Genomic DNA, 17,118 nt, shown 5'->3' with positions numbered 1-17,118 from the left:
ATGATACCAGTCTGACTGGGAAGCTCCCTCTTGCTTTTGTAATCATTAATGTAAAGAGATTTAATAATCATACAACGTCTTCTGTGTATAGTCTTCTAAAATATAATTTAATATTTACATATGTTTGGGTAGCTCAAAGATAAGCTTTGTTGCCCTCAGACTTCCTTCGTAATTAACGATCCAAAATTCCCTTTAGTGGTAATAAGCGATATCTCGGAGTAGAAACTGCAGGGTTTTTTTTCATTGAATTTTTCTGTAAAAGGGAAATCTTGAAAGCCTGGGTGTGCAGTGGGTGTGCATTCCTCTGCCCCCTCCCTGTCAGTAAAAGAGAATAAGTGCTTCAAGCCCATTGATCTGGAGACATCCGTATGGCTACATCTAGACTGGAGGCTTCTTTCAGAAGAAGGTTTTTTCAGAAGAGATCTTCCAAAATCTTCTTCCAAAAGAGAGCATCCACACTGCAAAAGTGCATCGAAAAAGGGATTTGCTTTTTCGAAAGAGAGCATCCAGACTGAATGTATGCTCTCCTGCATTAAGCTGTGATTGCTATGGATGAAATGGCCACCAGGGCACCTGTGCTTTTCCCCCTTTCCTCTTCTTCCAAAAGAACTCCTTCTTCCCTGTCCACACGTGCTTTTTTGCAAAAGAGCTCTTTTGCAAAAAGGTTTCTTCCTCATAGAATGAGGATTACCAATGCTGGAAAAACCCCACTGTTCTTTCAATTTTCTTGCAGAAGAACACAATTGCAGTGTGGACGTTCCTCAAGTTTTGTCAGACAAACGTCCGTTTTTCTGACTAAACTCTGTAGTGTACACACATTCTGAGAGAGAAATGTCATGTGTGTGGAAAGTTCTTGCATCTGCACTCTTTTCTAATCGAGTGCCATGTTTCAGACCCTGGAAGCACAGTACAATAGAGGACATAGTCTTCAACATTTCTCTAGAGTAGACATGCCCTTTGCTCTCAAGTTCAATGGCATATCCATTCTTTTTTCCCTTACACTCTCCTACAGCCACATCTGTTCTCATTTTCTCCTAATTTTCTCTTCTCCCCCTCCACAATCTTTTACTCTCTATGCTTCTCCTAGTCCTCTCTAACAATTCCAGTATAGCTTCATGTCTTCATTCATGCTGAGCTCTACATTTGGAAAAATCTCCCATTTCCTGTTGACCAAGTGTTTTCCCTGTCATATCTCAAGAATTCTACCTCATTCTTCTTTTCAACACATTTTCCATAATCTCTGTTACTTGAGTTGTTGTCTTGTTGATTTTTGATTGAGAGATGTATTAGGAAGAGGGAACAGCCTATTCTATGTTTGAAGTATCTTGTAAACTAACTCAGAAAATAACTCAGAAAAAGCTGATGCCTTAATGTTCCAGTGTTGAGGTACATTTCTTGTCTCTATCTATTGACCAAAATATATGAACAATGTGTGAGTTTGTTTGTTTTTGACCTTTTATGCACTGTTTTTCAACAACAAAAAAATCCCTTTGGTAGCACCACTGGGAACCCTAGTCTAGAAAAGACTTCAGCAGCTTCTTGTAGTTGTACCACTGCTTGCCTTCACAGCAAAAATGATGTGATTTGTATAGCGTTTTGAGGGGTTATAGCTAGTAAAAGTATTACATTAGCTATCTCAACTGTAATAACCTACTAGAGATTAGGCACTGAAAATAGTCTTTACTGTGAGGTAGCTAGGTGAGATTGCCTTTATAATCCTGCCTGTGATATAATCCTCATCTAGATTTCCTCACAACAAAACTACAGTGCCTTGTTTCCACTATAATTTTACAGCAAGATAACTGTATTTGTTATGCCATTGTGAAAATGCAACTTTTTTTTTTTTTTGGCAGTGAAGACAAAGCCTTAGGATTTAATTATCCCGCACTTCATTAGCATAAATATGGCCGCCACTATTTTTCGGTACGGAGCTTTGTCAGAGAATAGTGACAGTCTAGAGGCTGATCTTTCGCTAAAGAAAGCCTTTTCCAATAGATCCCTTATGCCTCGTAAAACGAGGTATTCAGGATCTATCAGAAAAGGCTTTCTTTAGCAAAAGATCAGCCTCTGGACTGCTGCTTTTCTCCGACAAAGCTCCATGTTGAAAAAGGAGTGGCCATTTTTATGCTAATGAAGCACGGGATATTTAAATCCCCGCTTCATTAGCAATTTCGACCTGCCTAATCTGCATCCCTCTGCTGGAAGAGGGGTGCAGTCTAGACATACCCTATTTATCTTTATCAACAGGATATCCAAAATTAATATTTAATATGTACAAAGGCTGTGTCTTCAGATTAACTATTCTGTATTTTGTTTTTATATCTTCTTTCTTTTAAAACTATCCTCTACTTTCAAATCTCCTTGTTGATGTAGCCAGCACTATGTGGACTCTTTTTGACAATAAATGGGGAAAGAAAAACAAGACAAAAATAGCAGGAAAGAAGCTTGAAAGTGTTGTTAACTGAACTGTATTTTCACTGACTTGTATTCTGAGATATGACACATTTTTGTCAAATAAGTTTCTGTAAATATTTATTTTTCTAAGCTTATCTCAAAGGGGTTGTATAGAAAGGGCACTTTAAGACATTTCATCTCTCAAAAGTACTGATATGACCTCTATTACAATAGTACCCAGGAACCTTACAACAACCTATGAGGAAGTGGAAATGATATACCCGTTTTACAGATGGTGAACCAAGTCTCAAAGAGATGGTGTGTCTACGCTGCAACTGGCCTGGGAGCATGCTTTTTTGGCCAGAGACAGATGCATACCAACTCTGCTCAAGCTAGTGTGTTAAAAATAACACTGTGGAGATTGCAGCATGAGTGATGATAAAGGCTAAATGCCCAAATATATGTCTACCCGACCCCCTGGAACTGTACTTTGGGTGGCTAACCGAGTCACCTCTTGTGTATGGTGAATGCTGGCAACTGCTCTGGCCCCAAGCTTTGGGGGGCCCCATGCTTTGATTAAATTGTGACTATCCCATTATTTAGCTATTTGTCCTCTGTCCCGTCCCCATGAATGTATAATTTGGACACCATTTGTCCGGATATTCAGGTGGGGAGATGAGGTGGGAGAAGGGATGGTGATTGGGGTGACGAGGTGAAAGGGAAGGCAAGCAAACAGTGTGGAGGAGAGTTACAATGCGGGGACAGGGGTGGGGTGCCTGATAGTTGGTGAGGATATGAGCAGTGGCTGAGCGGCAAGTGGCAGGTGGCGAGTTGGAAAGAAGGAGAGTGGCGGGAGGGGAGTGAGGAGATGAGCAGCAGCTTGGTGGGTGAGCAAGGAGATTAGCAGGAAGGCTGATTTGTCCTGGACCCAAACCACCAGGTTTAGCCCATCCACACTCTGCCTCCAGAATGCCTGCTATAGGAGTTCTGGGGGCACAGTGTTGCTGTCCCCAGCACCTGCCCTCCTCATGCTGTGGGGGCCAGAGTGGCAGGAGCCATATGGCCTCCTCCCTTCCGGTGCTCCGGGAGCCAAGCATGCTGGGAGGTTCACATGTGCTCCCGTGTCTTCGCCCTCACATGCTGGAGGGGGCGCAATTGCTGTGCTGTTCTACCTCCTCCCCTGCCTGGGTTGGAGGCAGAAACTTATGAGAGGGGGGTGGGGCTTTACTGACTAGGGATGTAATAGTGCAGTTGATTAACCAATAAGCAAAAGCTTAAAGGATAATGCTATAGACTACATGCATTTCCCCCTCCCCCCCCCCCCCCCCCCCAGGAAATTTTTTAGCAGGCTGTCCAGCAGCCTTGTTCAGTCCCGGCTTGTGCCACGTCAAGGACCTACTCCTGCTGCGGCTCTGTATTTAAAGTGTATTAAGAGCCAGAAGGGTAGGCAGCCCAGCTCAGTTCTGGCTTGCACCAGGTCCGGGTACTCAGACCTGCCCCAGCAAGGGTCTTCTGCCACCCCATGCTGCTGTTTCTGCATCAGAAGCAGCAGCACGGGGCAACAGGCAGCTGGTTTTTAAACTGACTCCCCTTTCAGACCGGCTCTCGCCTGGCACCCCAGGTAGAGGGCTCCTTGGGAGTGGGGTCAGAGTGCACTGTGTACCGGCCCCACCCCTGGGGACTATAGAATAGTTGAGTAACCAATAAGAATTCATAAGTGTGGACCAGCGGGGTCAGGGAAACAGTTTGTAGGCCCAGATCCTGGTTCAGGGTGGGGCTGCAGGGAAACACCCCCAAATAGTTCAAGGCCAGTTTGCAATAACTCCAGCTGGGTCCCCTTGCTCAGGTGGGGGTCCAGCAGATGCAGGCTGCTGAATGGGAACAGCTGAGGGGGGAGACTGCCACCCAAGAGTAGGGTGACAGCAGGGACACAGGATCACGCACTCCATTGTGTCCCAGCCCCGGGTCCTAGCAGCACCAGAGCAGTCTGCTGCTGGGTCAGCGGGGATCCATATGGCAACACGCTCATCTTCTGCTGCTGAGTTAGCGGGGCTCCTTACCACAACATGCTGACCTTCTGCCAAACAGACTCAGTGAGAGGCTCCTCCCCCCTCAGCCGCTCCACCCCACTACAATGAGGTTAATCAACTATTCAGTTAACCGATATTTAACATCCTTAGCACTGACCACTTGTGCCTGGACCTTATGCCCACCTAAGGACGGCCTTGGTGGCTAAACTATATTGCAATATCCACACTGTTATTTTTAGCATGCTAGTTTGAGCAGAGTTAGCACGTCTGTCTACCCAGGCTGGGAGATACCCCCCCTGAGCTGGAATGTAGACATACCCTAAAGATGTGGCTATATTACTGATATTGTCTCATATAGCTTTGTTGCCATAGCTATGCCAGCGTAATCCAGTAGTGTGCATATAGACTATGCAGATTAAAGGGATTTTTCTGTCAATGTAGGAGCATAACGTCCCCAAATGGTAGTAGCTATGCTGATGGAAACCTTGTTCCATCAATGTAAACTCCAGTGTATATGCAGGTAAGTCAGCATAGTTGAATTGGTCAGGGTTGTGGATTTTTAAATTTAGACAAGGCCTCAGTGTCTTACCTAAACATACACAGGGAGTCTGTGGTAGAAGTCTGGTCTTCTGAGTTCCAAGCTAACTCCCTAATCACTAGATCAGTGGTTCTCAAACTAGAAAAATGTGGTTTTAATTCACATGCTCTCATTCACATGTTTGATGTGTGATGGGTCACCAATACAGAAGTTTGAGAGTCACTGTAACTCATCCTTCCACTCTACAGTGGGCTTTGGACCACACCCGCATAGAGGAGTAAAGATGCAAAGAAAACTAATAGCATAAGATAAAATGTTAACTCAAGTAGTATATATTACTTCTGAAATGCAGACCTGACTTTCATTGCTTCAGTTGTGAACAGAATTACTGTATTAAAATATTAGCCATATTATCATTTTATGTCATGTCCTTCAGGACTTCCAACAGCAGTCCGACTCTATCATCTTGCCAAACTATGGAGCCTTGTACATCAGATGAATTTTTTCAGGCACTCAACCATGCTGAACAAACCTTTAAAAAGATGGAGAACTACCTGAGACACAAACAGCTATGTGATGTGATATTAGTTGCTGGTGATCGGAGAATTCCAGCTCACAGGTAAATTCTAAAATAAGTTATATTGGCTTACTTATGTTTGTGCACATGTGGACTATTTTATTTTAAAATAAAAGATTCAAGAAAGACCAAATTCTGGAAACTAAAAATTAACTTCTGTCTGTTCTGTGATAAGTGATCAAAAGTAATGTAAATGGGTACAGTGTTTATTCTCACCTGTTTCTATGCACTCAAAGATTTGTCCAAACCTAAATAAAAGCCTTGCCCAGAATCAATTTTGAAAATATTTCAAGAACTGCAATATTTTATACTGTTCATAAAGAAAACAAATGTAATATTTAAATGTTCATTGGATGTTCTTTTGGATCTTCAGAATTAATTCAAAGTGCTACAGTTTGTACAATTTTAAGACTAGTTTATCCCACATAATTTGCTACTCAAAACAGCCAAACTGTTTGTAATTGTTGTACTGTCAGTTCTTATTGGCTAGACTTAACATCTAGCAGGATTTTTTCAGAAAATATTTAAATATATATTTATGTTCTGAAGAATAGAGTGGAAAACAATAGGCCGGGCCTCAAATAGAGATGTAAACGACTACTTGAGTACCAGAGGCAGCAAGTGGAGGGAGAAGCAGGAACTGGTGCTGGGGGGGCAGGGAGAGGAAGCCAGCTTAAAAGCCAGTTCCTCTCAGCACCATCTCCATGGTTTGGGGGAGGCAAAGTTGCAGTGGTCCTGGAGCTAGTGTGAGTTCCGGCTTCCACCGCTCCCAGGACCTAATCCCACTATGGCCCTGCAATTTAAATGTACATTTAAAAAGCAGTGCCACAACGGTCCCAGAGCTGATGTGAATCAGGACTGATTAACTTCTCGGGGGGCCCTGGGGCTATTCGATTTTGTGCCCTCAAGCTTTGGGTGGGACCAAAAGGGAAGGATTCAGAGTTCAGGAGAGGGTTGTGGGTTAAGTCAGGGGGTTAAGTGTGAAAGGAGGTGAAGACTCCCATTGGGGGTGCAGCTTCTGGGGTGGGTTTGGGTATGAGGCATTTGGGGTGAAGGAGGGGGATCCAAGCTGGGGCCAAAGGGATTGTAGTGTGGGAATAGACTCAGGTCTGTGGCAGGGAGTTAGGGTGCGGGATGCTGACCTGGAGCAAGTCCCCTTTGGTTGTTCAGGCCCTGTGGATAGAAAGGGAAAGGTTAGCACTGCCCTGTGCTTACCTGCAGGCACTACTCCCCAGAGATGCTTTTGGCTGTGATTCTCAGCTAACTGGACCTTAAAGGGCAGAGTCTGCACATGAGGGAAATATGTAGAGCTTCCCAGTGCTCACAACTCCAGCCCAGGTGAACGAGGGGGAAATGGCAGCACCCAGAGCTACATCCCCCTCCCCGCCAAGGACCTAGGGGCTTTAGTAGCTGCAACGCCAGGCTAAGAGGACCCACGTAAAGATTTTCACTGTTGTCATCCTGGAGTTCTTTTTGCATGATCTTCCTTAGGCCAGGGCCATGGACTGCGGACTCCAAAACCCCTTTCTGCTGCTGTGGAACACATAGTTAGCACTTTGTTTCATAATCATACCCCTTATCTCCAAATATATCACTCCAACCTATATTATTTATTGGTAGTTAGTTTCCCAAGGCTCAATGTCAGTATTAATCTGAAAATCAAATTATAGATGTGTGTTTTTAAAAACAGTTTCTGTTCATGTTCTATTAGTTTTCTATTAGATATTTCATCATAGATCAATTGGTCTGCTCTGTGCTTCAGATATAAGTGTAGAACACACAGGTTTTCCTAAATTGTATTTTGATCATAATTGCCTGTTTGCATTGAGATCAATGTTGGGGATTATTTTATCTTAGTACTTTGAGTTACATAAAGATGTCTCAAATAAAAACTGTCACTTTGGGACTGTGTGTGTAGTAAGCCATAAAGAGAGTGGAAAACACCCCGGTATTCAATTGTTTTACTTCTGTACAAAAGTGAATGAAGTGTTGCACATGATCATATATAGGTTGTTAGATACATGTCCTTTATATTTAGTATTAGAAGATTTATTCAGTGTTGCATGGGTCCTTAACTTTAAATACATTTTGTTTTTCTTCACTTAAATCTTTGTTCTGGCATAGGGCTGGGCATGGGGGAGGAGAGGTGTTCAGTATGCAGGCAACTCTAGGGAAAGAGGACAACCCCCGCTCTCTCTCTCTATAGCAACTTGGAGCCAGGTGAGATGCGCCTGTCCATGGCTGTGCAGCTGCAGTGGCCACTGCCAAGGGAGGGGTATATGTCGGGGGGACAGATAACAAACACACACAAAAAAACAAACTCTCTGAAATATATAGTAGATAGCTGTCCCTTTCTCTACTCCTACCTCCTTCTGGCCCAGTGGAGTTATAGTTGTTCTGGTTCCCATCTTTGACCCTTGCTGCCCCTGTGTGGTTCTGCAGTATAACCCCCTCCTGCCAGACCCCCTCCATTTTCATTTTATGAGAAACAATCAAATTCCATGCACATCCTGTTATGTAGACACAACCAAACCATGAGCTTACTTTATATTAGGAGAAGAGGAAGCTTCATACCAGTTTTGATGGTTCTAGTGCTTACTGTTTAGAAGGAGTTCTTGAACAGTCTTACAGACAGACAGATGCATGTTTCTAAAATACAGGAACATAGAACACTAGAATTGGAAGGGACCTCGAGAGGTAATTGAGTCCAGTCCCATGACCTCACAGCAGGACTAGACCCTGTCCTTGGTCTTTCTCTTGCTTCTAATATGTTTATAGAATGTTTTCTTGTAAACCTTTATGTCTATAGCTCGTTTGCACTCATTTTGTGCTTTGCTTTTCTAATCTTGCCCCGGCATGCCCGTATTGTTTGCTTATATTCATCTTTTGTAATTTGTCCCAGTTTCTACTTTTTATATGGCTCCTTTTTTATTTTGAGATCATGCAAGATCTACTGGTTAAGCCAAGGTGGTCTTTTGCCATACTTTCTATCTTTCCTACGCAGCGGAATAGCTTTTTTTTGGGCCCTTAGTAATGTCCTTTTGAAAAACTGCCAACTCTCTTCAGTTGTTTTTTCCCTTAGTCTTGCTTCCCATGGGACCTTACCTACCAGCTCTCTGAGTTTACTAAAATCTGCCTGAAATCCATTGTCTCTATTTTGCTGTTCTCTCTTCTACCATTCCTTAGAATCCAGAACTCAATGATTTCATGGTCACTTTCTCCCAAGCTGCCTCCCACTTTCAAATTTTTAACGAGTTCCTCCCCATGTGTCAAAATCAAATCTAGTACAGCTTCCTTCCTCATAGCTTTTTCAACCTTCTGAAATAAAAAATTGTCTTCAGTGCAGTCCAAGTACTTATTGGATAGTCTGTGCCCTGCTGTGTTAGTTTCCTAACATATTTTTGGATAGTTGAAGTCCCCCATCACCATCAAATCCTGCACTTTGGATGATATTGTTAGTTGTTTGGAAAAAGCCTCAACTACCTCTTCTACCTGGGTAGGTGGGATGTAGTGGACCCCTACCATGACATCACTCTTGGTTTTTACCTCTTTTAATCTAACCCAGAGTCTCTCAAAACATATGTCTCCTATGTCCTTCTCCACCTCAGTCTAAGTGTGTACGTTTTTAATATACATGGCAACACCTCCTCCCTGTTTATCCTGCCTGTTCTTCCAGAGTAAGCTCTGCCCTTCTATACCAGTATTCCAATCATGTGTATTATCCCACCAATTCTCTGTGATACCAACTATTTCATAGTTGTGTTTATTTATTAGGACTTCAAGTTCTTCATGCTTATTACCCCTACTTCTTGCATTTGTATATAGGCATCTAAGATACTGATTTGATTTTGCCTCCCAGTTCTTTAGTCCCTCCTTTTTCTCTGCTATTATAGTCCATGTTTCCTCCCATTTCTGATCCAACTCCCAGGTCTCTGTTTTTAACTTACCTGTGGGCTTTGGTCACCTGCCTCCATCAAACCTAATATAAAGACCTTCTCACTGGGCTTGCCAATCTGTATCCAAATACAATCTCCCCTTTCTTGAAAGGGGAACCCCATCCCTGCTTAGCAGTCCTTCTTGGAATAGCATCCCGTGGTCATGAAAGTCAAAGCTCTCCTGGTGACACCATCTTTGCAGCCAGATTCACCTCTAGGATGCACCTGTCTCTGCCTGGGCCCCTATCTTTGAGAGGAAGCACTGAAGAGAATACCATCTGCACTCCAAACTCCTTCACCCGTACTTCCAGAGCCCTGTAGTCATTCTTGATCTTCTCAGTGACACCTTGCAGTATCATTAGTGCCAACATGGATGAGTAGCATGGGGTAATAGTCAGAGGGCTGAATAATCTTCGACAGTGCCTCCGCAAAGTCTCAGATGCAGGCCCCTGGCAGGCAGCATACCTTCCGAGATGACATGTCTGGACGACAGATGGGTGCCTCCATCCCCTCAGAAGAGAGTCTCCAACCACCACTGCCCTATGTTTCCTCCTCACAGTAGTGGCAGCAGATCTCCCAGCTTTGGGGGTACAAGGCTTCTCTTCTTTTGCTGTAGGGGGTGATTCCTTATCCCCCATATCCAGAACAGCGTAACAGTTTCCCAGTACCATGTTAGGAGGGTTGGGAGCAGGAGTGGAGCACTGCCTGCTTCCAGAAATTACCAGCTGCCAGTGTCCTCCGTGAGCCATTTCCTCCTCCACCAGTGGTGTGTCAGCAGTCTTTTGTTGTGGGACAGCTTTGTCAGCCTTGGCTGTCTCCACATAAATTCTTTCCAGGAATTCCTCGTGGATTCGGATGATTTTCAGCCTAGCCACCTCTACCTGTTGCTCTCCCACTGCTTCCTAAGAGATTCCACCAATAGGCACCTTTCACATTGGATGATCCCCCCAGCCTGGATTTCAGTAAGTGGGAATTGCAAGCATGAGTCCCTGCAAAAAAACACCTCTACAGGAGCAGGCGTGTTGTAGGTCTTTCTAACTATAGTAGGCCTCCCTCTGTCAAACTCCCTCTTAAACTCCCCTGTCTGCATCCCCCTATCCACTTCGCTTCCCTGGTCGCTCTGTCTCACCTAAGTCAGGCCTACCCCCTTGATAGCCACACAGGGGAAGGCTGATCCTGAGGTTGATCAGAGGCAATCTAGGGAACAAAGGATCAAACACTAAAACAAAACAAAAAAAATTAAAACTAAGTATCATTATCTATTAGAGCAGGGGTTCCCAACCTGGGGTACGCGTGCGTCCAGGGGGTACAAGAAGCTTGTCAATTGGGTACGGGGAATATTTGGTAAATTACTAGATTAATCCTAATTAAAATATTCCAAAAGCAGTAGTGTTAGTAAAAAAAGTGGATTCTATAGTCTAGTATTTATTTCCTTTATATTAAATAGGGGGTATGGGAAGGTTTACTAAAAGCCAAGGAGGTACGGGGATCGAAAAAGGTTGGAACCCCTGTAGTAGAGGATTGTTAAAGAAGATACCTCCAAGGTAGGCATATTTTGTTACTGTCTAGAGACCTATTTTCTTCTGTGTAGTTCCTGCATCAGTTTTCTCCGTTGTGCTTTTCTGAACATGTACCAGAATGTAATGTTCTGAAAGAGTACATAAACTCTTTTTTACTGCATTTGGAAAGTTTTTCTTTTGGGTGTCTGTGCAATAATGATGTTTGCAGGTAAGAAATTAATATTTTTATTCTGGAATCTTACATATTTTGGTTTTGTGGAATTTCTTTTGTCTCTTCTTTTTATCACCTACGTGCATAATTTCTATGAATACACCATACCTTATTATTGTAATACTGTTTGCCTTAAAGCTATAACTAAAGGCTGTGATAGATCAATAGTAAAGTCAGAAAGGAACCGCTTTAAAACCGCTATCATGTTCCCTCTCAGTCTTCTCTTTTCTAAACTAAACAAGCCCAGTTCTTTCAGTCTTCCCTCATAGGTCATGTTTTCTAGACCTTTAATCATTTTTGTTGCTCTTCTCTGGAGCCTCTCCAATTTCTCCACATCTTTCTTGAAATGTGGTACCCAGAACTGGACATAATACTCCAACTGAGGCCTAATCAGTGCAGATTAGAGCAGAAGAATGACTTCTTGTGTCGTTCTCATAACACACCTGTTAGTGCATCCCAACGTCATGTTTGCTTATTTTACAAGTGTCACACTGTTGGCTCATGTTTAACTTGTCATCCACTCTGACCCCTAAATCCCTTTCAGCAGTACTCCTTCCTAAACAATTACTTCCCATTCTGTATGTGTGGAAGTGATTGCTCCATCTAAGTTAAGTACTTTGCATTTGTCCTTATTAAACTTCATCCTGTTTATCTCAGATCATTTCTCTAGTTCGTCCAGATTATTTTGAATTATGACCCTATCCTCCAAAGCAGTTGCAACCTCTCCCAGCTTGGTATCATCTACAAACTTAATAAGTGTACTCTCTATGTTAGTCGTTGATGAAGTTATTGAACAGAACCTGTCCCAAAACAGGCCCCTGTGGAACTCCATGATTGCCCTTCCAGTGTGATTTTGAACCGTTAATAACTACTCTCTGAGAATGGTTATTCAGTCAGTTATGCATCCACCTTATAGTAGCCCCATCTAAGTTGTATTTGCCTAGTTTATTGATAAGAAGGTCATGCAAGACCGTATCAAATGCCTTACTAAAGTCTAGGTATATCACATCCACCGCTTCTCCTTTATCCACAAGACTCGTTATCTTGCTCCATTATCTTCCCTGGCACAGAAGTAAAACTAACTGGTCTGTAGTTTCCTGGGCTGTTCTTATTTTCCTCTTTATAGATGGGCGCTATATTTTTCCTTTTCCAGTCTTCTGGAATCTCTCCTGTCTCCCATGATTTTCCAAAGATGATAGCTAGAGACTCAGATACCTCCTCTATCAGCTCCTTGAGTATTTTAGGATGCATTTCATCATGCCCTGGTGACTTGCAGGCATCTAACTTTTCTAAGTGATTTTTAACTTGTTCTTTTTTTTTATTTTATCTTCTAAACCTGCTCCTTTCCCGCTAGTATTCACTATGATAGGCATTCCTTCATCAGACTTCTCGATGAAGACTGAAACAAAGAAGTCATTAAGCATCTCTGCCATTTCCAAGTTTCCTATTACTGTTTCTCCCTCCTCACTGAGCAGTGGGCCCACCCTGTCCTTCGTCTTCCTCTTGCTTCTAATGTATTCATAAAAAGTCTTTTTGTTTCCCTTTATTTCTGTAGCTAGTTTGAGCTCATTTTGTGCCTTTGCCTTTCTAATCTTGCCCCTGCATTCCTGTATTGTTTGCCTATATTCATCCTTTGTAATTTCTCCTACTTCCCATTTTTTTATAGGACTCCTTTATTTTTAGATCATGCAAGATCTCCTGGTTAAGCCAAGGCGGTCTTTTGCCATATTTTCTATCTTTACTATGCAGCAGAATAGCTTGCGTTTGGGCCCTTAACAGTGTTCCTTTGAAAAACTGCCAACTCTCCTCAGTTGTTTTTCCCCTCAATCTTGATTCCCATGGGACCTTACTTATCAGCTCTCTGAGCTTACCAAAATATGAAATCCATTATCTCTGTTTTGCTGTTCTCACTTCTACCCTTCCTTAGAATTGTGAACTCTGTGATTTCATGATCACTTTCACCCAAGCTGCCTTCCACTTTCAAATTCTCAACCAGTTCCTCCCTATTTGTTAAAATCAAATCTAGAACAGCTTCCCCCCGGTAGCTTTTTCACCCTTCTGAAATAAAAAGTTGTCACCAATGCAGTCCAAGTACTTATTGGATAGTCTGTGCCCTTCTGTGTTATTCTCCCAACATATATCTGGATAATTGAAGTCCCCCATCATCACCAAATCTTGGGTTTTGGATGATTTTGTTTGTTGTTTAAAAAAAGCCTCATCCACCTCTTCCCCCTTTTCCTGTGTTCTTCCCCCACTGAAGTGAATAGTGAAGCTCTTGTTGACTTAAATTGTGCCAAATTGAACCTAATGTCAATAGATGCTGATGAGGTAAAAGGGGGGAGAAAGGGAAAACTTATAGCACATATATGGGAAAAGGAATACAGAGCAAAAGAAAAATGGTATTCAAACTTTTTGTTGTGGATAATAATCACTTATTAGTACAGATTGATTAGTTAGATCTCATATGCCTTCATGATGGAGCCAGTTATGGAAAAAACACATACTACTTTTCTTGGGGAGAGTCTACTTCCAAAATAAGTGAAAATTTAGCTGATAAATAGAAAACATTTTTTTCTTTTATGGTTTTAAGATGTGAGGGCAATATTTTGCCGATACTGCAGTTCAACACATTTTTGCTGAGGACAAATATTTATTAATCCTATAAATATAGAATAAGGATTAATCCAGATATGTTACCAACGTATTAGGTGATTTATCAACCTTTAAACTGAACAAGGAAATGGCTTACTAATGTTTTTTAAAACTTTTTTATTGTCCAGTATTGGAAATTTTTTTCTGGAAATTCCTACTTGTGGCATAGTAGAGAAGAGAATCGTATCAGAAAGCTGAGATTTGGAAAGAGTAGGTCAGGGAGTTCCATAATTATAGCAATCAAATGTATCCAAATATCTGGTGCAAAGATTTAAAAGGGAATGCAACTTCAACTATATCAGTTCTTTTTCGACTAATTTAGTAGTAAATTTGGAAATTTTGGAGTTTTCTACATGGGGAAATTTACCGGCATAGTATTAGGGGAATAAATATATGCCCTTCTTTCCTTTCTCTTGTGGTACTGTTGGTCAATATAGGCCTGGTCTACACTAAAAATTTAAGTCAACATAGGAATGTAGCTCAGAAACATGAAAAAAATCTAAACTCATGAGTGACGTAGCTATGCCAATGTAACACCTAATATAGACTTAGGGTACATCTAGACTACATGCCTCTGTCGTCAGAGGCATGTAGATTAGGCTACCAGACATAGGAAAATGAAGCGGCGATTTAAATAATCGCCGCTTCATTTAAATTTACATGGCTGCCGCACTGAGTCGACAAACAGCTGATCAGCTGTTTGTCGGCTCAGCGCAATAGTCTGGACGCGCAGGTGTCAACATCAAAGGTATTTGTCGACCACCCAGGTATTCCTCCTGGGATGAGGTTTACCTGGGTGGTCGACAATACCTTTGATGTCGAAAGCCGCGCGTCCAGACTATCACGCTGAGCCGACAAACAGCTGATCAGCTGTTTGTCGGCTCAGCGTGGCAGCCATGTAAATTTAAATGAAGCAGCGATTATTTAAATCGCCGCTTCATTTTCCTATGTCTGGTAGCCTAATCTACATGCCTCTGACAACAGAGGCATGTAGTCTAGACGTACCCATAGTTAGGCTGATCAGATGTTTCCACTGACCTAGCTACCATCATCTGGGGAAATATTGTTTCTTCACCGGTGGAAAACCCCCTTCCATTGGAGTAGGCTGAGTCTTCACCATGAAGATATGCCAGCATTACTATGATGCTGTAGGTATGCCAATTTACACCTCATAATGTAAATGCAACCTTTAGTGTAGGTTGCTTTTTAACACATAATTATCAGTGTATTCTTTTTCAAGCTGTCTAGCTAGGCTAAGACTCTGTGAGGGTTAAACAGTTCAGCTAGTTTATTTTCTATCTATCTATTTTTGGCTAGACCTCATCATTTTATTTCTTATATGTGTGTGTGTATCATAGATTAAGAGATTCCCAGGACAGAAGGGAATTTTAGTCTTATCTTAGTCTTATCTTCTGTATAACAGAGCCTAGAACTTCTCTAAAATAATTCCTAGAGAATATCTAAAAAAAATCCAATCTTGAGTTGAGAAATTGCCACAACTTTTGCTAAGTTGTTTCTATGGTTAATTACTCTTGCCTTTAAAAATCTGACTTATTTCGAGTTCGAATTTGTCTTAACTTCAACTTCTAGTCATTGGATTGTGTTACACCTTTCTCTGCTAGACTGAGGAGCCCATTATTAAATACTTGTTCCCTGTGCAGATACTTATGGACCTTAATCAAGTCGCTCCTTAACTGTCTCTTTGTTAGACTCAAAAAGCTAAATTCTATTTAGCTTAGAATGCGTATTTTCTAATCATTTATTGATCCTAATTGCTCTTCTCTGAACCCTCTCAAATTTACCAACATTCTTCTTGAATTGGGGGCACCAGAACTGGACACAGTGTTTCACCATTAGTTTCAGCACTGCCCAAATATAGAGGTAAAGTAACTTCTCTACTCCTAAGTGAGAATCTTATTTCTGCACCCCACAGTTGTATTAGGTTCATGTCATTACCATCCCATAATGCGCTCATCTACTCCCTTTCCCCCCCTTGCTTGAGAACAACAGGAAACATTCTTTTCGTGCCCTTTTTTGGCCCTGGTTGCCCAAGTAGATACAATAGCAGCATAAGTAGCATTCACCTACCCGTTGAATCCTATTGTACATCAAAGCATTTTGAAGTTAATGTCTACCTTGGTGCGCCTAATAGTGGAATGTGTCAAGAGCCTATCCATTACACTCCAGGCCACTTTCATTGCACTTTGTGAATGACTTTCCCCTGCCCCAAAGGGCAAGGACACCCAAATCTGACCTGCTCTGACAGCAGAGAAGTGTATGGCAATTGCCCTGTGGACGCTTGCAATGCCAGACAGCTACCGGTTAATTGGAAATCAATTCGGAGTGGGAAAATCAGCAGTGTGTGAGGGAGGTATTGTTATACAAGTAGCCAAAGCAATCAATACCATTCTTCTATGGAGGGTAGTGACTATCAGAAATGTGGATGCCACAGTGGAAGGACTTTTCCACGATGAGGTTCCCTAAGGCGATAGATGGAACGCATATTCCCATCTTGGTACTCAATCACTTTGACAAGGAGTACATAAACTGTAAGGGGTACTTCTCCATGGTGCTGCAGGCACTGGTCGTTCACAAGGGCCGTTTCGATGACATCAATGTGGGATGGTTGAGAAAGGTGCATGACACATTAATCTTTAGGAACTCTTGCCTTTTCAGAAAGCTGCAAGCTGGAACTTTTTTCCCAAACTGGAATGTTAGAATTGGAAAGGTGAAAATTCCAATAGTGATCCTTGGTAACCAAGGTTCCCTCTGAGCTGCATGGTAGCACAGCCTTGCAGCTGCTTAATGCTTAGCTGCATGGCTGGGAGAGGGGCATGTCTCCCTCAGCAGCATCTCTTTGCTGAGGACAGAGCAGTGAGTCTCTCCCAGCCAGTAGTGGTCCCTGCTCAGTCCTCAGCAGGGAGCTGCTCACTTTGAGAAACACTGGTGTTGACCAAGCCTAAGGCAGTATTTACATAAGAATTCTACAGGTTCGACCTCCTTGGGACCTGAGCTGTCCCAGACCAGGGAGTTTTCTGGACCAGGGGAGGTCAGCACTTCCCTGCTGGCTGCCCTGCTCCTGGACTCCTCTCCCTCAGGTTCCCTGCGCTGCTGCTGGCCCCGCTAAAGCTGGACCACCACGGCTCCTTGAGTTGCTGCCTGCCCATTGCCCCAGGGTCTTCCGGGGTTCCTGGTGGGGACTACTTGGCCGCTGCCGGCCCGCACTGCTGCTGGCTGTTCCCCTGGGTTTCCCAGCCGGGG

The 17,118-nt window shown here is 42.7% G+C and overlaps 1 protein-coding gene across 9 annotated transcripts in view; it reads left to right on the top strand.

Annotated features, from left to right (window-relative positions):
* Positions 1–17,118, top strand: part of KLHL5 (kelch like family member 5) — a 158,324-nt gene that overhangs the window by 47,653 nt on the left and 93,553 nt on the right. For 7 of the 9 annotated variants that reach the window (XM_075930569.1, XM_025187964.2, XM_075930564.1 and 4 more), the window contains one exon: positions 5,399–5,581. In XM_075930569.1, coding sequence (XP_075786684.1) covers positions 5,399–5,581 — 183 coding nt within the window. Of the gene's footprint in view, positions 1–5,367; positions 5,582–17,118 lie in introns of all 9 variants that reach the window. The other 2 variants (XM_075930567.1, XM_075930565.1) reach the window with 1 other exon arrangement.

This window comes from Pelodiscus sinensis, chromosome 5 (assembly GCF_049634645.1).
Source record: "Pelodiscus sinensis isolate JC-2024 chromosome 5, ASM4963464v1, whole genome shotgun sequence".
Taxonomy (NCBI): Eukaryota; Metazoa; Chordata; order Testudines; family Trionychidae; genus Pelodiscus; species Pelodiscus sinensis.
Note: the sequence above shows the minus strand (reverse complement) of the source record. Positions and strands in the feature narration are given on the sequence as shown.